Source organism: Manis javanica, chromosome 5 (genome assembly GCF_040802235.1).
Source record: "Manis javanica isolate MJ-LG chromosome 5, MJ_LKY, whole genome shotgun sequence".
Taxonomy (NCBI): Eukaryota; Metazoa; Chordata; class Mammalia; order Pholidota; family Manidae; genus Manis; species Manis javanica.
In genome coordinates, this window is record NC_133160.1 from 170,780,927 (window position 1) to 170,807,029 (window position 26,103).

Sequence of the window (26,103 nt, forward strand, 5' to 3'; positions counted from 1 at the left end):
GTATACTTGAAACACTGTAAGATTGTGTATCGATGATACTTCAATGAAAAATAAGAAATACAATTTCCGTAATTTAAAAAAAGGGGAAGTGTAAGAAAGGAATGAAGACGTCCCTTTTCCCCGAAGCTGTGGAGGAAGAAACAACAGTTTGAAAAGATGTTAAACAGGGAATTTCACATGAATATCCTTCCTGGTTTCCTGTGAAATATGAGAACTGGTGTGAATGTCCTTCACTGCTACAACCTTCCCTCTTCCCTATGAGTTTCCCTTGGAGTCTCACAGGGCTCCCAGATTTCAGAAACTGTTGCCCTGTCCTGTGGGAATCATCTCACAGGGCTCCTGCAGCTGTGACAAGCGGCCTTAACTTGATAATTTTTTTGCCCTGGTAATAACACTAAAGTCGGCATATCTGCATTCCTAATCCATATAAATACTCATGAGACTTGGCTGTTAAATAAAAATGTTACTTGCAGTCTACTCTACTCTTACAATACACACAGTGCTGGTTAAATAAACACCCATAGCTCTGTCAGATGGTTATTTAACAAATCATTTGAGAGACTTTTAAAATTTAAATTATTATATCCTTTATCATATATTAATTTACATATGTGTGTGTGTGTCTGATTTCTGACTTTTTCTACTGATCTATTCTGTGTCCATACATAGCGTTTTTGTAATTGCAGCTTTATAATATATCTTAATATCTGGTAAGACTCAGTCTTCCTTATCGCCATTTAAATTTTTTTTCATGATTATCGTGGATTATTTTTGCATCATAAATTGCAGCTTAGCTTGTTACTAAAGTAACTCCTATTGACATTTTTGGCATACTTCTTAGGACATTTCCATTAAAAAAATCCTATGGGTATTTTTTGGCATATTTCCCAGTGCATTTCTATATTTATATGTTACTGTAAGGAGAAGTAGATCTTCCTAAAATTGAAATTTCTTATCTTCTTTTCTGTGCTTCTCTACTTTTAACTTTCATCCTGATCTTGCACATTTTACAAATAAGCTTGTTGTAGGCATTGTATCTTTTTCCTGCATCTTTTCTTCCATTACATTTCTAACTAGTTGTTTATATTTAGGGAGGCAATTCACGTCTACTCCTTTGCACCTACGTCCCCAGATCGCAGCAGTCATGTTGTCCATATTGATGCCCTTGGTGTCTTAGGCAGGCAATCACGCCGTCGTCCCAGAGCGACCCCTTTGCCCCTTCCTCTCCAGCTGTCAGCTTCTCTATGATGTCAACCAGAGCTGTTGTAAACAGCAGTGGCACAGCGGCTTGCCTTGCTCCTGACCCTCCCCGGCTGGGCGGCCATGCCTGAGCTTGCTGCGATTGTTGACTGCCAGTGGGTCTTATCAGCCAGGGAAGGCCTAGAGGGTCACATGATCTGACCACATCTCAGTGAGATGAGGTGGGGGCCAAAGGGGATGGATGCCAAGGGGAAGTTGTTACAACAGTGCATTGGTGGGGAGGAAGGCCTGAACTGAGGGAATAAGCCCCAGGGTAAGAGGGACCATGGCCCCGATGGACCTGGGGGAGAAAGGATGCGAGGGGTCAGATCAGGACCCGAAAGGACTGGGCCCCAGTGCCGAACTCCCTCCAGACCATTTAGTTTGAAGAGTCCATAGGACGGCCAGGGAAGCCACCACTGAGACCTAGGGCTGTGGGCCTGGAGCTCAGGACAGAGGTGCCGTGAACAGATGGCCCTCGCACCACCACTGCACTTCCTGAGGTCTCTGTGCTCTGGGGGGACACACTTCTCACCTGGTCTCGCCTTCCATGCCCCAGACCCGATGCTCTGCACCCGAGCGCCTTTCCCGTTGCTCCCCCTGCCTCGTAAGCCACCCTCCCTTCCCCTGCGGCAGTTCTCCTGGCTCCCGAGAGCTCAGTCCAGCCTCTCTTTTCAAGGAATCCGACCCAACCCCAGGCATGGACAGCACTGCCCAGGGCCCTTTCAGCACCTGTACTTCTCCTCTATGGCGTTTTAGAAATTGCAGTGAAATATTCAGTCATGTTGTGTAAGTCCATCTTCCCCACTGACAACAGCATCCTATCTTTTCACGGCTGTATCAACAACACATGATTGATGTTTATTTGTTGAGTAGATGAATGGATAATCATTGGGAGGATGCTCATTATTATATTTTCCCATTTTATAAATGAAAAAATCTGAGGTCAATGGCACAGCTTGACTTGGAGCCCAGGTGGGACCCGAGGAGGGAGGAGGGCGTCTTGGGAGCACAAAGACAACACAAAGAGGGCCTCAGGTAAGCAAAGCCTTGGGAATCCCTTCACTGGGAGGCAGAGGGCTTCTGAGAACCGGCTCTCTTTTCCCAGCAGGAGGAGTGCGCTGGTTGACCGGTGAGTTCTGGAAGCACAGTCTGCTCAGCTGCAGTTCAGATGCACTGTCTGGCCCTCCATGCAGTGAGCTTTGCCCTTGCAAGGCAACTTCTGCAATATGGGGTTAGACCCAATTTAGGGGCAGGTAGGAGCAGTCCATCTGACCACTGTGCAAGCTGCACTTTCCAATCAGCTTCATCCAGATAGAGCCGGTGGCGTTGGGACCCCACTCCCCTGGGGCCCTGCTCGGCGGGTTCCTGCATGCCATCTCCCTCTCACCTCCCTAAAGCCTTGCACTGTCCCATGTCCTGGACTCCACATATGGCTCCAGGGCCCTCTGGCTTTGCCAACAGCAGGGTGAGAAGGAGGGTCTGGGTGTTCCTGCCCCTCTGGTAGGAGCTGCCACCCTAACAGCACTGTGACCTTGCAGACTCATGCACTCCCCAGGCTCCAGGAACGTGCTCCTCCAAGTGCTCCCACTGGGGGCTGGGGCTCCGTTTTTGCCCTCCTGTGCACTCTTTGCTTGGCCACGTCTCTGCAAAGGGTCCCCTCTTTGAACTGGAAATCCCAGCTGAGGCTTTATCATAATTCCAAAAGAAGGCAGCTAAGAAAGAGATGTGGGGTACAGACACCCTATGACCCCAAGTATAGGAGCCACAGCTCTAGAATCAAACCCTCTGGATACAGATTGCTGTGCTTAGGTAGCAACTGAGCCATCTGGGTGAGTTAAACAACCCACATCAGTTTATCCAACAGATGAGGGAATAACAGCATCACAGGCCTTTGTTGGTACTAAATGAGATGTGCTTACAACAATGCAAGGCACAGACTAAGACTCAGAAGTATTCGTTCTTTGTACTGTTGGAAGGATACAAAGCGCAGAAGAGGAAGAGAAGCTCCTGGGCACAGAAGGAAGAAAGTGCCCAGGCAGTCAGAATACAGATATAAATTCTGCTAGTTATTCATTGCATTACATGTTTCAAAGTCTGTTAAAATTTAAGAATACTCTTGAGGTGATTTTTTGTCCCAATTCTTTCCTCCTAGTTTTCTCCCTGCAGGGCATGCAGACACTGTGTGTTGCTCAAACTCTGGAAGTCAGCTTTGGCCGAGCAGAGCCAGCCCTGGGGGGGCCAGAGGTATGTGGCTGACGTTTACCCCTCCCTGCTGGTGCCCCCTCCATATGCCACACTGGTCTTCAGGACCTCCCTGTGGAAACAGCAAAATGCCCATGGGCAGGAGGGGTGTAAAGCCACTTTCCCCTGACAAGAGATCGTCATATCCCTTTCCCCCTGGGGGTGGCGACTCTGCCTGTTCCCAGGAGCCCCCAGGAGCAGGAGGTGCCGCTTTGCCTGCCACTCTGTGCCTGTCACTCCTGTGCAGCTGTGGGGAAGACACAACACTCTGAGAAGCTCTGAGCAGAAAACACACGGAATTGTCTTGGATTACCAATGCTTGTAGGAGTGCTGGAAGGCATTAAGTGTGCCAGAGAGCTGATCAACTTTTTAAGACAAATCAGGAAGATAAGCAATAACATTTAGGAGGAAATGACTGGATGAGAAAGAAACGTCTGAAGCAGAACTAATCATGAGAGAAGTATTTTGCTATATTTAATCATCACACAGAACCTTCTTAGGGAGGCACTACAGAGGATCTTGAAATCAGTGCCATAAAGTGTATCCTGAAAGAGAAATAATCCTAATGATAAACATGAGATACTAATTATATATTTATTAGACTTCATTTAAAAATAAGTTTTCCTTCAGCCATAAGAAAACAAATCCTACCATTTGCAACAACATGGGTGGAGCTAGAGGGTATTGTGCTCAGTGAAATAAGCCAGGCGGAGAAAGACAAATGCCAAATGATTTTCCTGATTTGTGGAGTATAAGAACAAAGCAAAACTGAAGGAACAAAACAGCAGCAGACTCACAGAACCCAAGAAGGAACTAGCGGTTACCAAAGGGGAGGGGTCACAGAGGGTGGGTGGGGAGGGAGGGAGAAGGGGATTAAGGGGCATTATAATAAGCAACCAGAATATAGGGAGATCACAGGGAAGGCAGTACAGCCCGGAAAAGAGGAGTAATAATTCTATAGCATCTTTCTTACCACACTGATGGACAGTGACTGCAATGGGTGTGGGGGGGACTTGATAATATGGGTGATGTTGAAACCACAATGTTGCTCATGTGAGACCTTCGTAAGAGTGTATATCAGTGATACCTTAATTAAAAAAAAATAAGTTTCCCTTTTGGGAAAAGTAGTAAAACTTTTTCAAGTAATTAATAAAATGTGAATTGTATTTCTTTCTTTAGTTCTGTCTCCTTTTGCTTCAAGTATTTTGTTTGAAGTTCTTTCATTAGGGACATTCAAATTTGAGATTGTTGTATCTTCTTGAACTGGTCTTTTATCATTATGATATGTCCCTCTTTATTTCTAGTAACAATTTGTGTTGTAGTTTAAGCTTCCCATCTTGGTATTTGATTATTTATTCCATTTGCATTTTGTTCTCTGTCCCTTTTTTCTTGAATCCTTTTAGGTGAACCACATATTTTGTGAACCATATATTTTTAATATCCCATTTATCTCCTCCATTGACTTTTTTGGCTATACTTCTTTTGGTCCTGTTTTAGAAGCTGCCCTAGATTTTCAATGTGCTTCTGTAAGTCACCATAATCTTCCCTTTAATATTATAATACTTCACAAATAGTGTAAGAACCTTGCAATAGTATAAGTACACTTACTTCTCTTCCTACCCTTTTAACTTTCTGTGCCTTGTATTTTAACTTTCATGCTTTAAAGTAAAAAAAAACAACCCTGTTAACAGTCTAACCATATATAAACTACATATAGATATAATAATATATCTAAAATAAATATGTAAAATAAAATAAAAATATGTACCCTGATATTTACCTATTCTGGTGTTCTTTACTCCTTCTGAAAATACAGAGTGTCATGTTGAATCATTCTCTGCAGCCTGAAGAACTTCTTTTAGCATTTCTTGTAGTGCAGGTCTACTAAGATTATTTCGGTTTTTGTAAATATGAAATTGTCTTTATTTTGCCTTAATTTTCACAAGATAATTTTCTGGATATAGACATCTAGATTGTTTCCTTCAGCACTGGAAGGACATTATTCCATTGTCTCTGGTCTTCACTGTTTCTGGTAAAAAGATGTAATTTATATTGTTCTTTGTATATAGTGTGTCTTTTTTCTTCTGGTGCCTTCCAAGGTTTTTCTCTCTTTGGATTTCATGAGGTTGACTTTAAGGTGCCTACAGTGTGGTTTTCTTTGTGTTTAACTCCTTTGGGGTTTGTGGAGCTTTTTGCATATGTAGATTGATATCTTTAATGAATTCTGGAACATTCTCAGCCATTAAAACTACAAATATTTTTTTTACCTCATTCTCTGTTCTCCTTGTGAGATGCCAAATATACATACATAGGTTAGGCCATCTGATATTGTCCCACAGATCTTCCACTCTCTGGTTTTTCACTTTTCTTCTCTTCATATTTAATTTTGGACACTTTCATTGTCCTGTCTTCAAGTGTGTAGATTCTTTCCTATGCTGAGTCCAAGTCTGCTATGAAGATGATCTAATGGATTCTTCAGTCATTATATTTCACCTTGTACAATTTTGAGTCCTTTCTATAGTTTTTGCATTTTTATTAAAATTAACCATTTCTTAACACATATCCTCTACCTGTTCATTTAGATACTTTAGTGTTTTTATCATCATTTTAAAAGCCTCTTCCAGCAGTCCCAGCACCTGGGCCAGCTCTTTGGTACGTTCTATTGGTTGTGTTCTCTCTTGGTCATAGGTCACATTTTCTTACTTGTTAGGTCTTAAAAATTTTTTTATATATATTATTTGCTCTACACTTCATATAAAAGGACAGTAGGAACTGAGCAAAAATGTCCTTCCTAAAAAGGACACATCATTTCTTTTGTCTGGTCACAAGAGTTGGGAGCAAAGTCAATTTGATCTGTGGTTGGGCTCGGTCTGGACTTGATTGTAACTTTAGTTTCATTCCATTCACTGTTGGCTTGAAATGTTCCGATAGTGGGATCAGATATTTCCCTTCCATGGGGTCTGGAGTCTGACAACTGGCACAATTGCCAGGTTTCCTTAGCTTTATAGTTGAACTGCTAGTTTTTCAGACTGTAGGGGGTCTGTCCTTGCGTTATGAACCGGCTCCCTCTTCGGCTTGCTCGGAACTTCACTTTGCCCTCTGGTTCCTTCCCAGCTCTCGGCACCTTGGGAGATCTCTCCTTCAGCAGAAAGCTCGGGGGGTTTCTCTGTCTTCTGCCCTACCCCAGCCCTTGGCAGTGGAAGGTCTGGAATGCCCTGGGTTAATTCCTCTTAGTTGTCCTGCCCTGCCCCACTGTGACGTCTGCCCCCGGACACCCCCAGAGACTCCCGGGGGAGAGGTGGATGGTGGGCTCCCAGCTGGGGCTCATGAGGGTTCTGTCACGCCAGCCCACATGCAGTCAAGGCTTAGGAGGTCTCTTTGCCCTCCCTCTTGGGAAGATTCCTCCTCCTCCTGCCACTTCACCGGGCATGAGAGAAGCCACAGGTTTCTTCTTTTCTGTAAAGGGCTCATCACTTTCTGGAGCTGTTAACTTAGCTGTATCCTCAGCTCTTTGGTCAGCTTAGAAAACCTGTAGTTTATTTATCTTGGTTTGATTGTTAGGGTCAGAGCAACAGTCTCTTCTGATTTTTTTTGTCTTAACTAGAAATTCATCCTTTAATTTTCCCATAAATTACACAGTTTTAGAAAATGAAAATAGCCTTGTTTCAGAACATCAGTCCAGTGCAGGATAAGGTGTGCATCAGGAGAAAGGTGCAGTGGGGGTCACACTAACACCGAAGGGAATGTGGCCTATGAACTTGGCTCCTCCACCACACGGCAGTGCGACCCGGGACAATGAGGCACAAGGCCGCAAGGAGGCCCTTCAGCACTGTTAGCGGCGATACGATAGAGCACTGCCCTGGTCGTTCTCGGCCTTCCAGTCAGAGGACATCTCAGGCAGTCCCGAAAAGTCAGCCTAGAACACTAGGGGCACTAATATGATCCTCTGTAACACTGCTCTGTTCACTCAGAGATCACTGAACCCTAGCACGACTCATTAGTGAAGCAAAGAGGATATGGGATTTAACTTCATTTTTAACAGAGACAGACCCAAATATTGACAAAGCAAATGGCGGTACCTCTGCTATACAGTAAGGACAGGCTAGGTTATGCTCAGAGGCTTATACAAGCAAACAAAGGCATATTTCCTGTTCATTCAACATATCCATCATGGATCAGCTGAGGTTCTGCTCCAGGTAATCTGCCTTCTGTGATTCAGGAGTTTGGCCCAAACTACATTTGGAACATTGATGGTCATCATGGAAGAGGAAGAAGAAAATATGGAGAACCATGTGTTAGCTCTTAAAATGTGTGCCCAGCAATGACGGACATTTCCATTTGTAAATCACCGGCTAAAAGCAGGTCACATGGCTAAGCCCGGGTCAGTGTGCAAGAAAGTACACTTTTCCTTAGGGAGGAATGACAAATATATATTTTTTAAATTTTTTATTAAGGTATGATTGATATACACTCTTATGAAGGTTTCACATGAAAAAACAATGTGGTCACTACATTTACTCATTTTATCGAGTCCCCCCCATACCCCAATGCTGTCACTGCCCATCAGTGTAGTAAGATGCCACAGATCCACTATCCTTCTCCCTCCCTCCCCACCCGCCCTCCCCCACCCCTCCCCTTTCATAACCACTAGTCCCTTCTTGGGTTCTGTGAGTCTGCTGCTGTCTTGTTCCTTCAGTTTTGCTTCATTGTTATACTCCACAAATGAGGGAAATCATATGGCATGTGTCTTTCTCCACATCGCTTACTTCACTGAGCATAATGTCCTCCAGCTCCATCCATGTTGTTGCAAATGGTAGGATTTGTATTCTTCTTATGGCTGAATAATATTTCATTGTGTATATGCACCACCTTTTCTTCATCTATTCATCTACTGATGGACTCTCAGGTTGCTTCCATATCTTGGCTACTGTAAAAAGTGCTGCAATAAACATAGGGGTGCATATGTCTTTTTGAATCTGAGAAGTTGTATTCTTTGGGTAAATTCTAAGGAGTGGGATTCCTGGGTCAAATGGTATTTCTATTTTTAGTTTTTTGAGGAACCTCCATATTGCTTTCCACAATGGTTGAACTAATTTACATTCCCACCAGCAGTGTAGGAGGGTTCCCCTTTCTCCACATCCTTGACAGCATTTGTTGTTCTTAGCCTTTTCTATGCTGGCCATCCTAACTGGTGTGAGGTGGTATCTCATTGTGGTTTTAATTTGCATTTCCCTGATGATTAGTGATGAGGAGCATCTTTTCATGTGTCTGTTGGCCATCTGAATTTCTTCTTTGGAGAACTGTCTCTTCATATCCTCTGCCCATTTTTTAATCGGGTTATTTGCTTTTGGGTGTTGAGGCGTATAAGTTCTTTATATATTTTGGATGTTAACCCCTTGTCAGATATGTCATTTACAAATATATTCTCCCATACTGTAGGAGGCCTTTTTGTTCTGCTGATGGTGTCCTTTGCTGTACAGAAACTTTTTAGTTTGATGTAGGCCCATGAGTTCATTTTTGCTTTGGTTTCCCTTTCTCGAGGAGATGCGTTCAGGAAGAAGTTGCTCATGTTTATATTCAGGAGATGTTTGCCTATGTTGTCTTCTAAGAGTTTTATGGTTTCATGACTTACATTCAAGTCTTTGATCCATTTCAAGCTTACTTTTGTGTATGGGGTTAAACAATAACCCAGTTTCATTCTCTTGCATGTAGCTGTCCAGTTTTGCCAACACCAGCTGTTGAAGAGGCTGTCATTTCCCCATTGTATGTCCATGGCTCCTTTATCGTATATTAATTGACCATATATAGTTGGGTTTATATCAGGGATCTCTGGTCTGTTCCATTGGTCTATGGGTCTGTTCTTGTGCCAGTACCAAATTATCTTGATTACTGTGGCTTTGTAGTAGAGCTTGAATTTGGGGAGCATAATGCCCCCAGCTGTATTCTTCCTTCTCAGAATTGCTATGGCTATTCAAGGTCTTTTGTGGTGCCATATGAATTTTAGAATGATTCTCTCTAGTTCATTGAAGAATGCTATTGGTATTTTTATAGGAATTGCATTGAATCTATAGATTGCTTTAGGCAGGATGGCCATTTTGACAATATTAATTCTTCCTATCCATGAGCATGGGATGTGTTTCCATTTATTGGTATCTTCTTTAATTTATCTTAAGAGTGTTTTGTAGTTTACAGGGTACAGGTCTTTCACTTCCTTGGTTAGGTTTATTCTTAGGTATTTTATTCTTTTTGATGCAACTGTTAATGGAATTGTTTTCCTGATTTCTTTCTCTGCTAGTTCATTGTTAGTGTATAGGAATGCCACAGATTTCTGTGTATTCATTTTGTATCCTGAAACTTTGAATTCAGATATTAGATCTAGTAGTTTTGGAGTGGATTCTTTAGGGTTTTTTATGTACAATATCATGTAATCTGCAAACAGGGACAGTTTAACTTCTTCTTTACCAATCAGGATTCCTTGTATTTCTTTGTTTTGTCTAATTGCTGTGGCTGGGACCTCCAGTACTATGTTAAATAACAGTGGGGAGAGTGGGCATCCCTGTCTTGTTCCCGATCTCAGAGGAAAAGCTTTCAGCTTCTCACTGTTCAGTATGATGTTGGCTGTGGGTTTATCATATATGGCCTTTATTATGTTGAGGTACCTGCCCTCTATACCCATTTTGTTGATAGGTTTTATCATGAATGGATGTTGAATTTTGCCGAATGCTTTTTCAGCATCTATGGAGATGATCATGTGGTTTTTGTCCTTTTTGTTGATGTGGTGGATGATGTTGATGGATTTTCAAATGTTGTACCATCCTTGCATCCCTGGAATAAATCCTACTTGATCACGATGGATGATCTTTTTGATGTATTTTTGAATTCAGTTTGCTGATATTTTGCTGAGTATTTTTGCATCTATGTTCATCAGGGATATTGGTCTGTAATTTTCTATTTTTGTGGTGTCTTTGCCTGGTTTTGGTATTAGAGTGATGCTGACCTCATAGAATGACCATAGAACCATAAGGAGGATGGGTATTAGGTCTTCACCAAATGTTTGATAAAATTCAGCAGTGAAGCCATCTGGTCCAGGGCTTTTGTTCTTGGGTAGTTTTTTTATTACCAGTTTAATTTCATTGCTGGTAATTGGTCTGTTAAGATTTTCTGTTTCTTCCTTGGTCAGCCTTGGAAGGTTGTATTTTTCCAGAAAGTTGTCCATTTCTTCTAGGTTATCCAGTTTGTTAGCATATAATTTTTCATAGTATTCTCTAGTAATTCTTTTTATTTCTGTGGTGTCTGTAGTGATTTTCCCTTTCTCATTTCTGATTCTGTTTATGTGTGTAGAGTCTCTTTTTTCTTGATAAGTCTGGCTAGGGGCTTGTCTATTTTATTTTCTTGAAGTACCAGCTCTTGCTTTCATTGATTTTTTCTATTGTTTTATTCTTCTCGATTTTATTTATTTCTGCTCTAATCTTTATTATGTCCCTCCTTCTACTGACTTTGGGCCTCATTTGTTCCTCTTTTTCTAGTTTCATTAATTGTGAGTTTAGACTGCTTATATGGGATTGTTCTTATTTCCTGAGGTAGGCGTGTATTGCAATATACTTTCCTCTTAGCACGGCCTTGGCTGCATCCCACAGATTTTGTAGTGTTGAATTATTGTTATCATTTGTCTCCATATATTGCTTTATCTCAGTTTTTATTTGGTCATTGATCCATTGGTTATTTAGGAGCATGTAGTGAAGCCTCCATGTGTTTGTGGGATTTTTCATTTTCTTTGCATAATTTATTTCTAGTTTCATACCCTTGTGGTCTGAGAAACTGGTTGGTACAATTTCAATCTTTTTGAATTTACTGAGGCTCTTTTTGTGGCCTAATATATGATCTATTCTTGAAAATATTCCATGTGTACTTGAGAAGAATGTGTATTCTGCTACGTTTGGGTTTAGAGTTTTGTAGATGTCTGTTAGGTCCATCTGTTCTAATGTGTTGTTCAGTGCCTCTGTCTCCTTACTTATTTTCTGTCTAGTTGATCTGTCCTTCAGAGTGAGTGGAGTGTTGAAGTCTCCTAGAATGAATGCATTGCATTCTATTTCCCCTTTTAATTCAGTTAGTATTTGTTTCACATATGTAGGTGCTCCTGTGCTGGCAGCATAGATATTTATAATGTTTATACCTTCTTATTGGATTGACACCTTTATCATAATGTAATGTCCTTCTTTGTCTCTTGTGATTTTCTTTGTTTTGAAGTCTATTTTGTCTGATACAAGTACTGCAACTCCTGCTTTTTTCTCTCTATTAGTTGCATGAAATATTTTTTCCATCCCTTCACTTTTAGTCTGTGTATGTCTTTGGGTTTAAAGTGAGTCTCTTGTAGGCAGCATATAGATGGGTGTTGTTTTTTTTATCCATTCAATGACTCTATGTCTTTTGATTGGTCCATTCAGTCCATTTACATTTAGGATGATTATTGATAGGTATGTACTTATTGCCATCACAGACTATAGATTCGTGGTTACCAAAGGTTCAAGGTTAACTTCCTTACTATCTAAGAGTCTAACTTAACTCACTTAATATGCTATTACAAGCACAATATAAAGTTTCTTTTCTTTTTCTTCTCCTTTTTCTTCTTCCTCCATTCTTTATATGTTAGGTATCTATCATATTCTGTACTGTTTGTCTATCCCTTGATTTACTTTGGGGATAGTTAATGTAATTTTGCATTTGCTTAGTAATTAGCTGTTCTACTTTCTTTACTGTGGTTTTATTACCTCTGGTGACAGCTATTAAACCCTAGGTATACTTCCATCTATAGCAGTCCCTCCAAAATAGACTGTAGAGATAGTTTGTGGGAGGTAAATTCTCTCAGCTTTTGTTTATCTGGAAATTGTTTAATCACTCCTTCAAATTTAAATGATAATCTTGCCAGATAAAATAATCTTGGTTCCAGGCCCTTCTGCTTCATTGCACTAAATACATCATGCTACTCCCTTCTGGCCTATAAGGTTTCTGCTGAGAAGTCTGATGATAGCCTGTTTGGCTTTCCTTTGTATGTGATCTTATTTCTCTCTCTGGCTGCTTTTAACAGTCTGTGCTTATCCTTGATCTTTGCCATTTTAATTCCTGTGTCTTGGTGTTGTCTTCCTTGGGTCCCTTATTTTAGGAGATCTGTGGATCTCCATGGCCTGAATATCTCCTTCCCAAGATTGGGGAAGTTTTCAGCAATTACCACCTGAAAGACACTTGCTATCCCTGTCTCTCTCTCTCTTCTTCTGGCATCCCTATAATGCAAATATTGTTCCATTTGGATTGGTCACACAGTTCTCTCAATATTCTTTCCTTCTTGGAGATCCTTTTTTCTCTCTGTGCCTCAGATTCTTTGTATTCCTCTTCTCTAGTTTCTATTTCATTAATCATCTCCTCCACCGTGTCTAATCTGGTTTTAATATCCTCCATTGTGCTCTTCAATGATTGGATCTCCAACCGGAGTTCATTCCTGAGTTCTTGAATATCTTGCCGTACCTCCATGAGCATGTTAATGATTTTCATTTTGAACTCCCTTTCAGGAAGAGTCATGAGGTCTATGTCATCTAAATCTTTTTCGGGAGTTGTATTAATAATTCTACTTTGGACCAGGTTCCTTTGGCATTTCATATTTGTATATGGCGCCCTCTAGTGTCCAGAAGCTCTACTCTTTGGAGCTGTTCAGCCCCTGAAGCAATGTTGGGGGTCTCAGGGGAGTGGGATTGGTACCTGGGGGAAGGAAAGAGCTGTTCCCCGCCTCCTGGCTGCTGTGCCTGTCTCCGCTGCCTGAAATAGTGAGCTGAGCACACAGGTATAAGCTTTTGTCCCAGAGCAGCTGGATATGGATCCGTGCTTTCCACAAGTGGCTGGAATCTCAGTCTCTCCAGGAATTCTGCCTGTGCTCCCAGAGCAGATCTCTGGAGTTACGTATTCAGCAGTCCCAGGCCTCCACTCCCTCCCTGCTCAGTTTCTCTTTCACCGGCTGCTGGTGAGCTGGGGTGGGGGAAGGGCTTGGGTCCCACTGAGCCACAGCTTTGGTACGTTACCCCGTTCGGTGAGGTCTGCTCTTTTCTCCAGGTGTGTGCAGTCTGGTGCCGTCCACTTTCCTGTTGCTCTCTCAGGATTAGTTGTATTAATTATACTTTCATATTATATGTGGTCTTAGGAGGAGGCCTCTGTCTTACCTCTCACGCTGCCATCTTTAACCCTCTCCGACAAATATTTTTTAATAATAATACATTCTGTCCCAGTCCACCCTTCTGACCACACACATTCGCTTTCCTCCCGCTTCCAAAGGGTGACCATCTAAAGCTCCGTGTGATCAGGATGTCAGGCTTCGATGCAGCTGCCCTTGATAGGGAGGCCAATAGGCTGAGCGGTCAAATCTATCTTTCATTCCACAAATGTGCCATGCAGCGGTGGGGCAGGGACAGGATTGCTACAACAAACACTCCCATTTGCAAAGAGGGAGAGCATGAGACACACACTTTGTTAGCGTTAGAGCAATAGACTCTTATGATTTCTTGTATATTAACTAGAAATTCATCCTTTAATATTCTCATGAATTATGATTTTTTTAAAAACCAAATAGCTGTGTTTCAGGACATCTAGTCCAGTACAGGGTAAGGTGTACGTCAGGAGAAAGGGGTGATGGAAGTCATGCCACCTTTCAGTCACTGGTCCACAGGTGGATGTGGAGGGCCCTTCTCTAGGGGTGAACCAGCATTCTTGATTAGGCCCTGAATCTGCTCCCTGGGAGGATACTCTTTTTCCACTGTTCTCCACAGCGTTTCCTCCACTTCCTGGGACTTCTTTTTCCCTTATGTTTCTTGGCTACATGTAACAGGGTATTGAGGAATCTTCTTATCTTGGGAGATAACTACATTTCCCAGACTGCTTCACGCCTATAGAAGGTGTGGGGTCCAAGGGTTGTTCTGAGTCTAAAACAGTCTCTTTTAACCCAGATTGGTAGTTCTTTGGGAAGTACAACTCTCAGAAACACCATCAGTTCCATTTGACGTCATTCAGATCCATGTGCCAACAGACACACCCACAGCTCACTTAGAGACATGGCCTCTCCAGACCCCACTGCAGGCACCTTGAGTTTAACAGAAATTGGTGGGAAAAGCCACTGTAATCTCGTTTCCAGACCCATGTTGTCTAACTGTAAGGATTTATGGATCCATCTTAATTCTTTATTCTTTTAATTTTTTAATTTTGGTATTATTAATCTACAATTACATGAGCAACATTATGGTTACTAGACTCCACCCATTATCAAGTCCCCACCACATACCCCATTACAGTCACTGTCCATCAGCATAGTAAGATGCTATAGAATCACTGCTTGTCTTCTCTGTATATACTGCCTTCCCTGTGTTCCCCCATCCCACATTATGTCTGCTAATTGTAATACTCCTTTTCCCCCTTATCCCTCCCTTCCCACCCATCCTCCCCAGTCCCTTTCCCTTTGGTAACTGTTACTCCATTCTTGGGTTCTGTGATTCTGCTGCTGGTTTGTTCTTTCAGTTTTTCCTTTGTTCTTATACTCCACATATGAGTGAAATCATTTGGTACTTGTCCTTCTCTGCTTGGCTTATTTCACTGAGCATAATACCCTCTAGCTCCATCCATGTTGTTGCAAATGGTAGGATTTGTTTTCTTCTTATGGCTGAATAATATTCCATTGTGTATATGTACCACATCTTCTTTATCCATTCATCTACTGATGGACATTTAGGTTGCTTCCATTTCTTGGCTACTGTAAATAGTGCTGCGATAAACATAGGGGTGCATATGTCTTTTTCAAACTGGGCTGCTGTATTCTTAGGGTAAATTCCTAGAAGTGGAATTCCTGGGTCTAATGGTATTTCTATTTTGAGCATTTTGAGGAGCCTCCATACTGCTTTCCACAATGGCTGAACTAATTTACATTCCCACGAGCAGGGTAGGGGGGATCCCCTTTCTCCGCATCCTCACCAACATTTGTTGTTGTCTTTTGGATGGTGGCCATCCTAACTGGTGTGAGGTGATATCTCCTTGTGGTTTTAATTTGCATTTCTCTGATGATTAGTGATGCAGAGCATCTTTTCATGTGCTGTTTGCCATCTGAATTTCTTCTTTGGAGAACTGTCTGTTCAGCTCCTTTGCCCATTTTTTGATTGGCTTATTTGCTTTTTGTTTGTTAAGGTGCGTGAGCTCTTTATATAATTTGGATGTCAACCCTTTATCGGATCTGTCATTTATGAATATATTCTCCCATACTGTAGGATGCCTTTTTGTTCTATTGATGGTATCCTTTGCTGTATAGAAGCTTTTTACTTTGATATAGTTGCACTTGTTCATTTTTGCTTTTGTTTCCCTTGCCTGAGGAGAAATGTTCATGAAGAAGTTGCTCATGTTTATGTCCAAGGATCCATCTTAATTCTTCCAGAGATGTTAACTGTGGCATTAAATCCACACCTTTAGTTAGTTAAAGGCAGTGTTTTAGTTGGCCCTTGTTGCTCAAAGACCTTTTCAGATTCATCTCTTTTTACAGGTTGCAGATGAGAACCATTTCTGTATTCAATGTGTTGGACTGATTTTCTGGAATCTCTTTATTCCCTTTCATTCCTACACTGGACACTGGCCAATTCTTTTCTGAGTTTGTTTCTTACAGCACCTTGTCTCATGCAGACAGTAGCAACCAAAAGGTGTGCTTTAGCACCCTACCGGCCCATTCCCCTGAGCCACAGCTCATCAGGATATCATCTGTTTCACAAGGTGACAGTTTTACCAACTGCCACAGAATTTACTAAGTGCCATCCTCCAGCACTCACAAACCTCCCCTCAGTACCTGCCACCTCTCCCCAAATCTATTGCCACATGTTTTACGATGCATTCATTACAGCAGCCTCTTAGTGCACCAAGTTCTGTAGATACTGTGATAGGCCAAGTCATTCTGTCATAATAAATCACTTCCCAAATCTTACTGCCTACAGCAAAATTAGTTGATTCCTCATCTTCACTGCATTTCTGCCACAGGTTGGCCCAGCATCTATAATGCGAGATAATGGAGTGGCCTTATCAATTCTGCCAGCTGTGGTAATAGAAAAGAGATCAAGTGGAATCATGTAGTTTCTTAAAGCCTCAGCTTCAGGGTCACACATGTTGCTTTTGCTTACATTTTATCAGCTGGAGTAAGCCACATGCGCAAATGTGACTCTGCTGCACAGAGATACACCATCTTCCCCCACAGAGGCCTCCGTACTACCTGCCACTGGTGCCTTTCAAGAGAGTATCTCAGAAAATCACCCTAAGAAAGTCATAAGCAGAGGAAAACGAATATATCCTGCTGTGAAAAATTCCCTTTTAAGTTTCAATCTGAAAATGTTGAGTTGAATGCACAGCCCATAAGGAATGTTTTTTACCTGCATTTTGTAAAACTTTTAGGAAAGCACCTAACCAGACAAATATGTAATAGGTACCATAAGCGAGAGGGCTCAGGGGCCTCAGACCCTGCCCCCAGACAGTGCAGAGCAGCTGTGCCTTTGCGTGCTGCCAATGCTGAGCTGCAGGCAGTGGCTCCACACCCCGCTCTCTGGGCCTCAGGTTTTCCCAATCAAATCACAGCTGTCCAGCAATTTCTCAGACTTCTTCCAAGTCTCCATGTTCATATATAATCCATATATTCTTAAAGATTTTTCAAGGAAATTATTCTTTGAAAATGTTACCAAATGTTTCAGAACATAACATTAAATTGCCTTTTTCCTTTTTTTGGTTTCAAACATGGCATTTACACAAACATTTTTATAAGTATATTTGATCTTGTAGCCTTTTTGCCATGTGCTATTCTAGTCCTGTGTTTGGAACATAAAAATCATTTCCACAGCAACTAATTACAGTTTAAGTCACCAGTGTTGAATTGCTACTGTTGGTGGGGCATTAGAAGCAATCACCAGGCAAATATTAAAAGCTTCTTATTTTTGAAGATCTCCCAAGAACTAACACAAGCTAATAAAATGCAGGAAAGGCATTACAGTATCCAATGCAGATATGAACTTCTCAAGTTGGCTGTATGAGTGACCGGCTGAACATGAATCTAAAGATAATTATTTTTTGCCTGATACTTTGTATCTTTTCCAAAGATCAGCTGAGCATGTTTGTGTGCATCTATTTCTGACTTCTCTGTCCCACTGGTCCACGTGTCTGTGCCCCCACCGACACCACACTCTCTTGATTACTATGTATTAAGTCTGAATATCAGGTAACGATTCCTCCCTTTCATTCTTTGTCAGGATTGTTCCCAGCTCTTCTAGGGCCTCCTCATATGAATTTTAGAATAAGATTGTCTATGTCTATAAAAAACTTGCTTGGGTTTTAATAGGGATTGCATTAAACCTATGGATCAAGTTAGGGAAACTGACATTACTGTGCTGTAGTCTTCCATTCTTTGAACACAGTGTGATCTTATTTATTTCAGCAGCATTTGCTATTTTAGACATACAGATCCTGTACATATTTTGTTAGCTGAGTACTTAAGTATTTTATTATCCTTAGAGTGACTGTAAATGGTATTGCATTTTATATTTAAATTTCTGCACATTTGCTGTCTGTTTACAGAAATGCAACTAATTTCTGTGTGTTGATACTGTCTTACAACCTTGCTGAATTCACTTATTAGTTCTAGGAGTTCAAAAACTTTTTTTTCCATATTCTTTGGGACTTTCTACATAGACAATCAGGTCATTTACAAATAGAGCTGGTTTTATTTCTTCCTTTCCCATTTGTATACACTTAATTTCTTTTTCTTGCCTTCCTCAGTAGCTAGGACTTTAACATTTAATACGAATGAGTTGTTCCTGGTCTTAGGGGTAAGGCGCTCAGCCTTTCTCCGTTAGGGGTGCTGTTCTGCTGTGGACTTTTGCAGACACTCTTTGCCAAGTTGAGGAGCTTCTCCTAACTTCACGAGACTTTTTATTACGAATAGGTGCTGGATTTTGTCAAATGCTTCATCTGGGTATATTACCTTTATTCTTTAGCTTGACTGAATAGTGGATTACATTGATATCAGATGTTTAGCCTTGCACATCTGGAATAAACCCTACTTGGACATGGTACACAATTATTTTTAGGTATGGCTGGATTCATTTTGCTAATATTTTGCTGAGGATTTCTGCTTTAAGTTCATGAGTGATACTGGTCTGTAGTGAGTTTTATATTGTTTTGACTCTGTCTGGTTTGGGTATCAGGGTAGTACTGGCTTCACAAAATGAACTGGGACGTGTTCCCTTGTCTTCTATTCTCCAGAAGACACTGTACGCAATTGGTATTAATTCTTCTTTAAGTGTTTGGTAAAATACTCCAGGAAAGCCATTGGTTAAGGGATTTCTTTTTCAGGAACTTTTAAATTACAAATTCAATTTCCTTAACGGTTATATGACTATTCAGGTTCTGTATTTCATCTTAGTTGAGGTTTGGTAGTTTGTGGTTTTTAAGAAATTGATCCATTTCATCTGAGTTGTTGGATTTTTTAGCATAAAATTGTTATATTATTCCCGTATTATCCTTTTGATGTTTGCAGGTCTGTATTAATTATCTTCTGTTCCACTCCTGATATTATTTTTGTCTTCTCTATTTCTGTTTTTGTCATTTTATTAATTCTATTCATTTTTCAAAGAATCATCTTTTTGTTGCATTGATTTCTCCACTGCTTTCCACTTACAATTTCATTGATTTCTTCTCTTTTTTTATTATTCCCTTTCTTCTTGCTTTCCATACATCTGGAGAGAGGACAGGGGTGTTATTAAATCTATTACATGCTTTGAAAATTCTGTATTATCTTATATCCTAATTGGAAGAAGAGTAAACAGAGGAAAGAGCACCCCCTGGGAGGAAGCACACAGAGGAAGCTGGGCGGGTGGAACACTTGTGCCCTAGGTGCAGACCAGGGAAAAGAGAAGAAGGGAGGGGCAAGCGGCAGGCACAAGAAAGAGGCTTAGCGCCGTAGGCTCTCAGGAAGCACCGAGTCAGAGCCACAGTGAGCCACTGCCTCTCACCGCCAGGCCGGCTGGAGAAAAAGACAGTACAAAGAGTTGATGAGAATGTGGATAAACTGGAACCCCATACACTGCTGACAGCAGTGGGATATTGTAGCTATTTTGTAAACTAGTTTGACAATTCCTCAAAAAATTAAATATAGTTGCTACTGAATTGTACACTTTTAAATGGTTAAGATGGCAATTTTTATGCTATGCTATTTTATCACACACACACCAAAGTTAAACATAGAATTACTATATGATCCAGCAGGTCTACTCCTAGGTATATTCCTGGGAGAAATGAATGATGTATGTCCACACAAAAACTTGTAGATGGATATTATAGCAGTTTTATTCATAACATCCAAAGGTAGAAACAACCCAAATTCCATCAACTAATGAATGGATAAACAAACGGAATACTATTTGCTTGTTTATACTGAAATATTATTACACACAATGGAGTATTATTCAGCCATAAAAAGGAATGAGGTATTGATACACATCACAGCATGGATGGACCTTGAGAACACCGCTTAGTGAAAGAAGCCAGACACAGAAGGACACATTGTATGATCCCATTAATCTAGAATGTGCGGGACAGACAGCTGCGCAGAGACCGAAAGGAGACTGGTGGCTTTCCTGGGGAGGGAAGAACGGGGAGTGATGGCTGACGGGTGCTTTGTCTCTATGGGGTGATGGAAATGCTCTGAAATGAGTGGTGATGGCTGTGCAGCCCTGTGAATGTAGGAAACATCACTGAACTGCACTTTAAAAAGGAGAATCTTATGGTATATAAATTATATCTCAATTTTAAAAAGAAGAAGTGGTGCAAACCAAGGAGAACAGCATTTCTCCAGGAGCAGAGGTCCTGGAGGTGCCTCTGGGACTTGAAGGTGGCCCACGGTCAGCAGTGCTGCCATCAACACAGACCACTGCAGAGCTCTGGGGCTGGGGGTGGGGTGGGCAGGGTCTGAGCCTGCTCGTGTTGGCTCTGGACCTCTGCCAATTGCACCCTTAAGAAAGGAAATCATTGACATAGATGAGAGGAGTTCCAGGCTTCAAACTGAAAGAAGAAAAGCTTAAGAAGGTAAAATGAAAGACTGTTCAGAAAAGCAAGAATGAGCCTGCAGTGAGAAAAATAGGGAGTAAGTGTAGACTCTTTTTGTTTCCTAAATAATAAATAAGGGCTTCAGTGGGGTGAAAGATAGGATTTCCTACAGGTAAACCTAGATAGTTGTTGTTTTTTCAGTAGAGGGGAAGGTGGAATTCAACAAGGGGATTTTAACAGCATGAGAGTAAAAATGGAAAATAGAGGGATTCTGGATGAGGACTGCCATGTATGGTTGTGCTCATTGTGCACTGCACAACTCTAGGAGGTGCCATTCACACTAATGTCTAAAGTGTGGCACACTTACAGATGCAATGCACGGTTGCTCCTGGCAATAGAGGATGCTGCTTCCTCTGAGAAAGGAACCTTTAAGACTGAGAGGAAGACATACAGTGGCACATGGAGGCATGTCAGGGGCTTCAGGGCAGCAACACAGGGGCTCCTGTCTGAGGCCCTCTACTTATCATTCAAGTAAAAGGGAATGTTCTCTTCAAGATGGAGAGAGAAGAGTCGACATTTCAAGTCAAAAATAGTTTGTAGTAGCTGATGAGATAATAAGTAGAGCCCATTGAGGGTCCCCTTAGGTCAGATGACCCGCATTTACAATGCACCCACTTACCACCACTCTGTGGCTTTCTTTAGCACCCTGGAGGTGAGAGAGGAGAAAGCAGATGTTGGGGATCACTCAGGGCTAGAAACATACATCAGACTGGGGAGAAACCAAGGGGGTACCAACTCCTAAGCGGGAGGCTGATGGGGCTGAATGGAAAGGCCAGGGGCTTCACCACATCCTCGTTTGCCTAGGGATCCATCCAGCAGGCCCTTACTGAGCACCCAGGATGTGACAGAAGCAGAAGAAACTGCATGTCAGTGTGGAACAATCACCATGTGGTGTGCTGAGGGAAGGAAGTGTGGGCTGGAGTGCACTCAGAGGGTGGCAGCAAGGCCAGTGACAACAGAGTCAGGGTGAGGAGCTCGGGGTCAGAGAGGAGCCCAGGCCACACCTCCGTGAGATCTAGGCATGAGAAAGCAGAGGGTACAATGAGGGTGAGGGCTGAGTGGGTCAGGGTGAGGTCGCGTGCATCGAAAGGCAGTGGGATGACTGGCACCATGTGAGGGGGAAGGGCCAGGCACCATGGACAGAGCAGGTAGCGGGTTGGGGGGTGGGAGGGTAATGACAAGGGTCCCTGGTCAAAGGCAGGTGGCCAGGACTCCAGGCAAATGCTCAGGGGCTGGCCCTGGCCCCTACTTCTTTCCTTAGAGGCTGGTGCTCACTATCCCCACCCAGGTCGCCCCCTCTGCTGGGATGATCTTCCGTCGCTCCTTGGTTCTTGCCCCCTCCCCTGCCACCGCCATCATGAACATAATTTCCAAGGCCACACTTTAAGCCCAACTTCGTCCCAAGGCATCTTCCGTTGACATCTGGAGGGAATGCATGACTGGCACTTTTAATTTTTTTTTATATTTCTGTAACATTCTCTATCAATTGACTTCTTTTTAAGAGCTCTCAGGTCTTTCATGATTAAGAAACTCTTGGCATCCTCATTATATACTCTCCTTTTAAAAATGATTAACTATTAGAGAAACTGTAATATCTTCCTTATGAAAATAGCCTTGGAATAACTTCAGGCTTTTAAAATCATGTCAGCATTCCGCAGATCTGATACTATTGTGAGATCATATATCTTACCACTGCGAAGTCAGGGTAGAAAACACATCTCTTTCAGATTCCTGGAATAACTTCAGAAGTTCTGGATCCCCAGATAAGTGTGCAAGAATGCGCAATTCAATCTGTGAAAAGTCTGTCAGATATGGCTCTGCATTAATTCAGAATCTACCAACAATGCCCCTCATCGTTGCTACCCACCCCAGCCCACCCCTGCCTTCCGTCTGCACTGTGCTGTCAAGGCCAGCGTCCCCACCTCCTATCCGCCAGGGTCCTTGGCCATAGGGCCTCTGGACATCCCTGTGCCTGCAAGCCCAAAAGACCTTTTCTGCCCTCTGTGAAGCTGGCAGTGCCTCCAGGGTGGGCTCTACTCATTCATCTGTTCATTCTGCACATCAGAATTTTATAAAGGGCCTGATGTGTGCCAGGCTGTGTGTTTGGGATACATTAGTGAACGAAACAGACAACAATCTCTTTCCTTGTGGAGTTTACATTCTAGGAGAGGGAGACAATTTGAGCGAATTATTTGGTATGTCAGAAGGTGAGACACGAGGGTGAGTGTGTGTGTGCAGGGATGCTATTATAAGTAGTGTAGCCAGAGCACACCTCCTCAGGAACATGGCATTCGATCAAAGGCATGGGGTGGTGAAGGGAAGAGCGAGCTGCCATCTGGGGCACAGGGTCCCATGCAGGGCCTGGTGGAACTGGCAGCTGCGGGAGGGCAGCAGAGCAGCCAGCATGGCCGCAGCCAGCGAGCAGGGCAGAGCACTGCGTGTGCTGAGGGCACCGGGGAGAATGAGGAGTGGCCTCCGCGGGACCACGCGGGTCTATCCGGGGCAAGACGAGGGCCTGGAGCAGGGCTGTCCTCAGTTACGGTGCATAAGAAATCTTTGCTTCATATAAGTATTTGCTTTAGGATTTATTTTAAAGAATGAGTTCTGCAAGTACCTTTGAATTATTCTATTTTTAAATACTTGAACTGTATGAAACACAGAAGGTGAGCTATAGCGCCTCTACCATCACGTACCTGCCGCTAGGAAGGTGCAGCCTTTGGATGAGACAAACATGGTCCTTGGGGATACGGCGAGGATTTCGCCTTCCTGACCTGAATCATCATGGCAAGAGCACTTGGTGATTCTGGTTGCAAGCTGATTCACAGCTATTCCTCATACAAAGTTTTTTTTTTCTTCGTAGAAAGTTATTTTAACATGATTCTAAAGTCAAGAATCTAGATGTCTGATTTTTTATTTTTTTAAATCACTGTAATCTAAAAGTAACATATTACTACTGAAAGTAAACTAGATTTTTTGTTGTTAAAATCTTCTGTTCTGCCTAGAATTCTTAATGAAGAAAAGCCCAGATATTGAGACTTGAATTTTTCAAATAAGAGCAATCTAGAGATTCTCTGAGTCCCAATGACCAGAAGACCAACTTTGGGGAAACACAAACTCTAAGATTTTCCTACTGAACACATTTTAAAGGGTAGTAGGAGACAAAGTTGCTTATATCACCTTCCATGGGTCCTATTTAAATATAATTATGTGTATTTTAAAATGAACTGCTCAATGCTCCATTGTTTTGCCATAACCTTCCAGAATCGGCTCCCCAAGCCAAGGAGGCTGGAGTCCCACCCCTGGGGATGCAGTGGTTTGCTGGGGATGGGCTGCAGAACTTCTCTGCTCAGATTTGACCTTTTTCTTTTTTAAACATGTAACCATCAGTATTTCAGAGGAATAGCTTAAAAGAAAGGAGAGTGTTAGTATGCTTTTATAAACATTTCCAGTAATTTTCAGACTTTAATAGAACTTCAGCCAGTTCTATTGTATGTTTGTTTGTTTTTTCCTTATTGGGAAGTCAGTGGGGGAGAGATGGTAGGAGGGGAGCTACTTTCCTTGTGTAATTATTATCTATTTTAACTTGTAAACTCCCAAAAGGGAGGTACCGTATCACTTTAACTGTGCTTTATTTTTCAAAGTATATTTTAATCCTGGCCATGCAAACACAGAGGAGAGCTTCAGGAGAGCAAACCATTAGTTATACACAAAAGCAGCTACAAACATTTGTAGGTTTAAAAAAAATGCTACACAAGACATTAGCAAAGTAGAAACAAGTGTGTTACCTTTGAAATTCTGAGGCTTAGTAATTTGAATTGGGTGTCTGGAGATACCTTGGATATTCTGTTAATAAAAAAGAATAGTTTTATCTGAAACATCTACTCTCAAGTTAATCTTTGCCATTTAAGGGTATTTAAATGCATTACATCTTATTATTAACCATTAGCAAAATGGCTAATCCACTGTAGTATGCATAAGCATATTACTACTTAATACAACTGTGTGATACTGAAATATAATTTTGGTGGGTATACACCAAAAAGTATAATCAGCAAATATGAGAACAATTCTTTTTACTTTAGTCTGTGTGACCCTTATCATAATTACAGTTGACCCCTTAAACATGGAAGTTAGGGGTGCCAACCCCCCCATACAGTTGAATGTTATGCTTTCCTTTAAGATATATTTTAAGATGAACATTCTGGTCTCTCCACTTGGATCATTTCCCCTCTTCTAGTGCTCTTGGCATTTGGCACCAGCCTCAGTCTTAGAATTTGCAGCCTTCGGCTGGTGGAAAATGCATCTGCATCTCCCGGAAATCCTCTAGGTCTGTCTGTCAGGCACCTTCACAGTTTTGCAACATGGGGCGACAGTGCTGGGTCACAGCTACGCACTGAATGGCCGGCTGGCATCTAGTGTGTATCCACATTCAAGTCATAAGAATTTCTGTTACAATATCCTTTTGATGCTTGGAAGTACCTTGAACAATGATCTTCTGCTTTGCTTGGTAATGATTTCCTTGGATGTTAGTTGGTCTCGACTCTCTGACTAGACCTGACGAATTGCACAGCAGTGCAAACTGCTGAGCTTCTCAGGCAACACACTCCAGAGCCTCAGCAACCTCGGGGGCAAGGCAGGCATCCTCCTTCTCAGTTTTTAACTTGGCAAAATGAAGCTACTGGCTCTCAAGATTTCTGTACAACACGATCACATAACACTTCACAAAAATACCAACTATTCACATGATAAGCTCAGTAATAGAATACAGATGACAGAAAAAAAGAGCCAGTGAACTTGATGATAGATCATCAGAAACTATCCGGCATAAAAGAGAGAAGAAAAGTATTGGGGACAGAAATGAACAGAACTTCCGGGACCTATGGGTAATACTGGGAGTACAAAATCATTGTGTAATTTTCGTCCCTGAGAGAGAAAAAAGAGATTTGTACAGAAAAAAAAAAATGCTTAAAGAGACAATGGTTAAAAATTTCCCAAATTTAGTGAAAGACATGTTTTCCAGATTAGAGAAGCTGAACAACCCTACACAGTATCAATTAAAAGAAAATCAGGCCCGGAAACATCATAATCAAACTGCTGAAAACCAAAGATAGAAACAATCTTAAAAGCAGCCAGAGCAAAACAACCCAGCACATGTAGGCGAAAACAGTCCGCTGCTGCAGATTTCTCATCAGGAACCACGCAGACCACGGGCAGTGGGACAGCAGATCTCAAGTGCTGCAAGAACTGCCAACTTAGAACTCTCTCTTCAGCAAACTGTATCTGCCAGGAATGAAGGTGAACTGAAGACATTCTCAGGTGAATAAAAATGAAGAGATTTGTCAGCAGTAGACCTGCTCTAAAGGAAGTGCTAAAGAAAGTTCTTGAGGCTGACAGGAAATGTCTCCAAAGGGAAACCTGGAACTTCAGGAATGAAGGATGAGCAAGTGAATGATCTATATCTGAATAAGC

The 26,103-nt window shown here is 42.0% G+C and overlaps 1 protein-coding gene across 1 annotated transcript in view; it reads right to left on the reverse strand.

The window, feature by feature from the left end:
* POLN (DNA polymerase nu) overlaps nucleotides 1-26,103 on the reverse strand; it is a 153,390-nt gene that overhangs the window by 32,459 nt on the left and 94,828 nt on the right. Inside the window, exons 15-17 of the mRNA XM_073237950.1 lie at nucleotides 24,420-24,477; nucleotides 23,328-23,405; nucleotides 22,325-22,436 (exon numbers count right to left, since the gene is read on the reverse strand). Coding sequence (XP_073094051.1) covers nucleotides 22,325-22,436; nucleotides 23,328-23,405; nucleotides 24,420-24,477 — 248 coding nt within the window. The remainder of the gene's footprint in view (nucleotides 1-22,324; nucleotides 22,437-23,327; nucleotides 23,406-24,419; nucleotides 24,478-26,103) is intronic.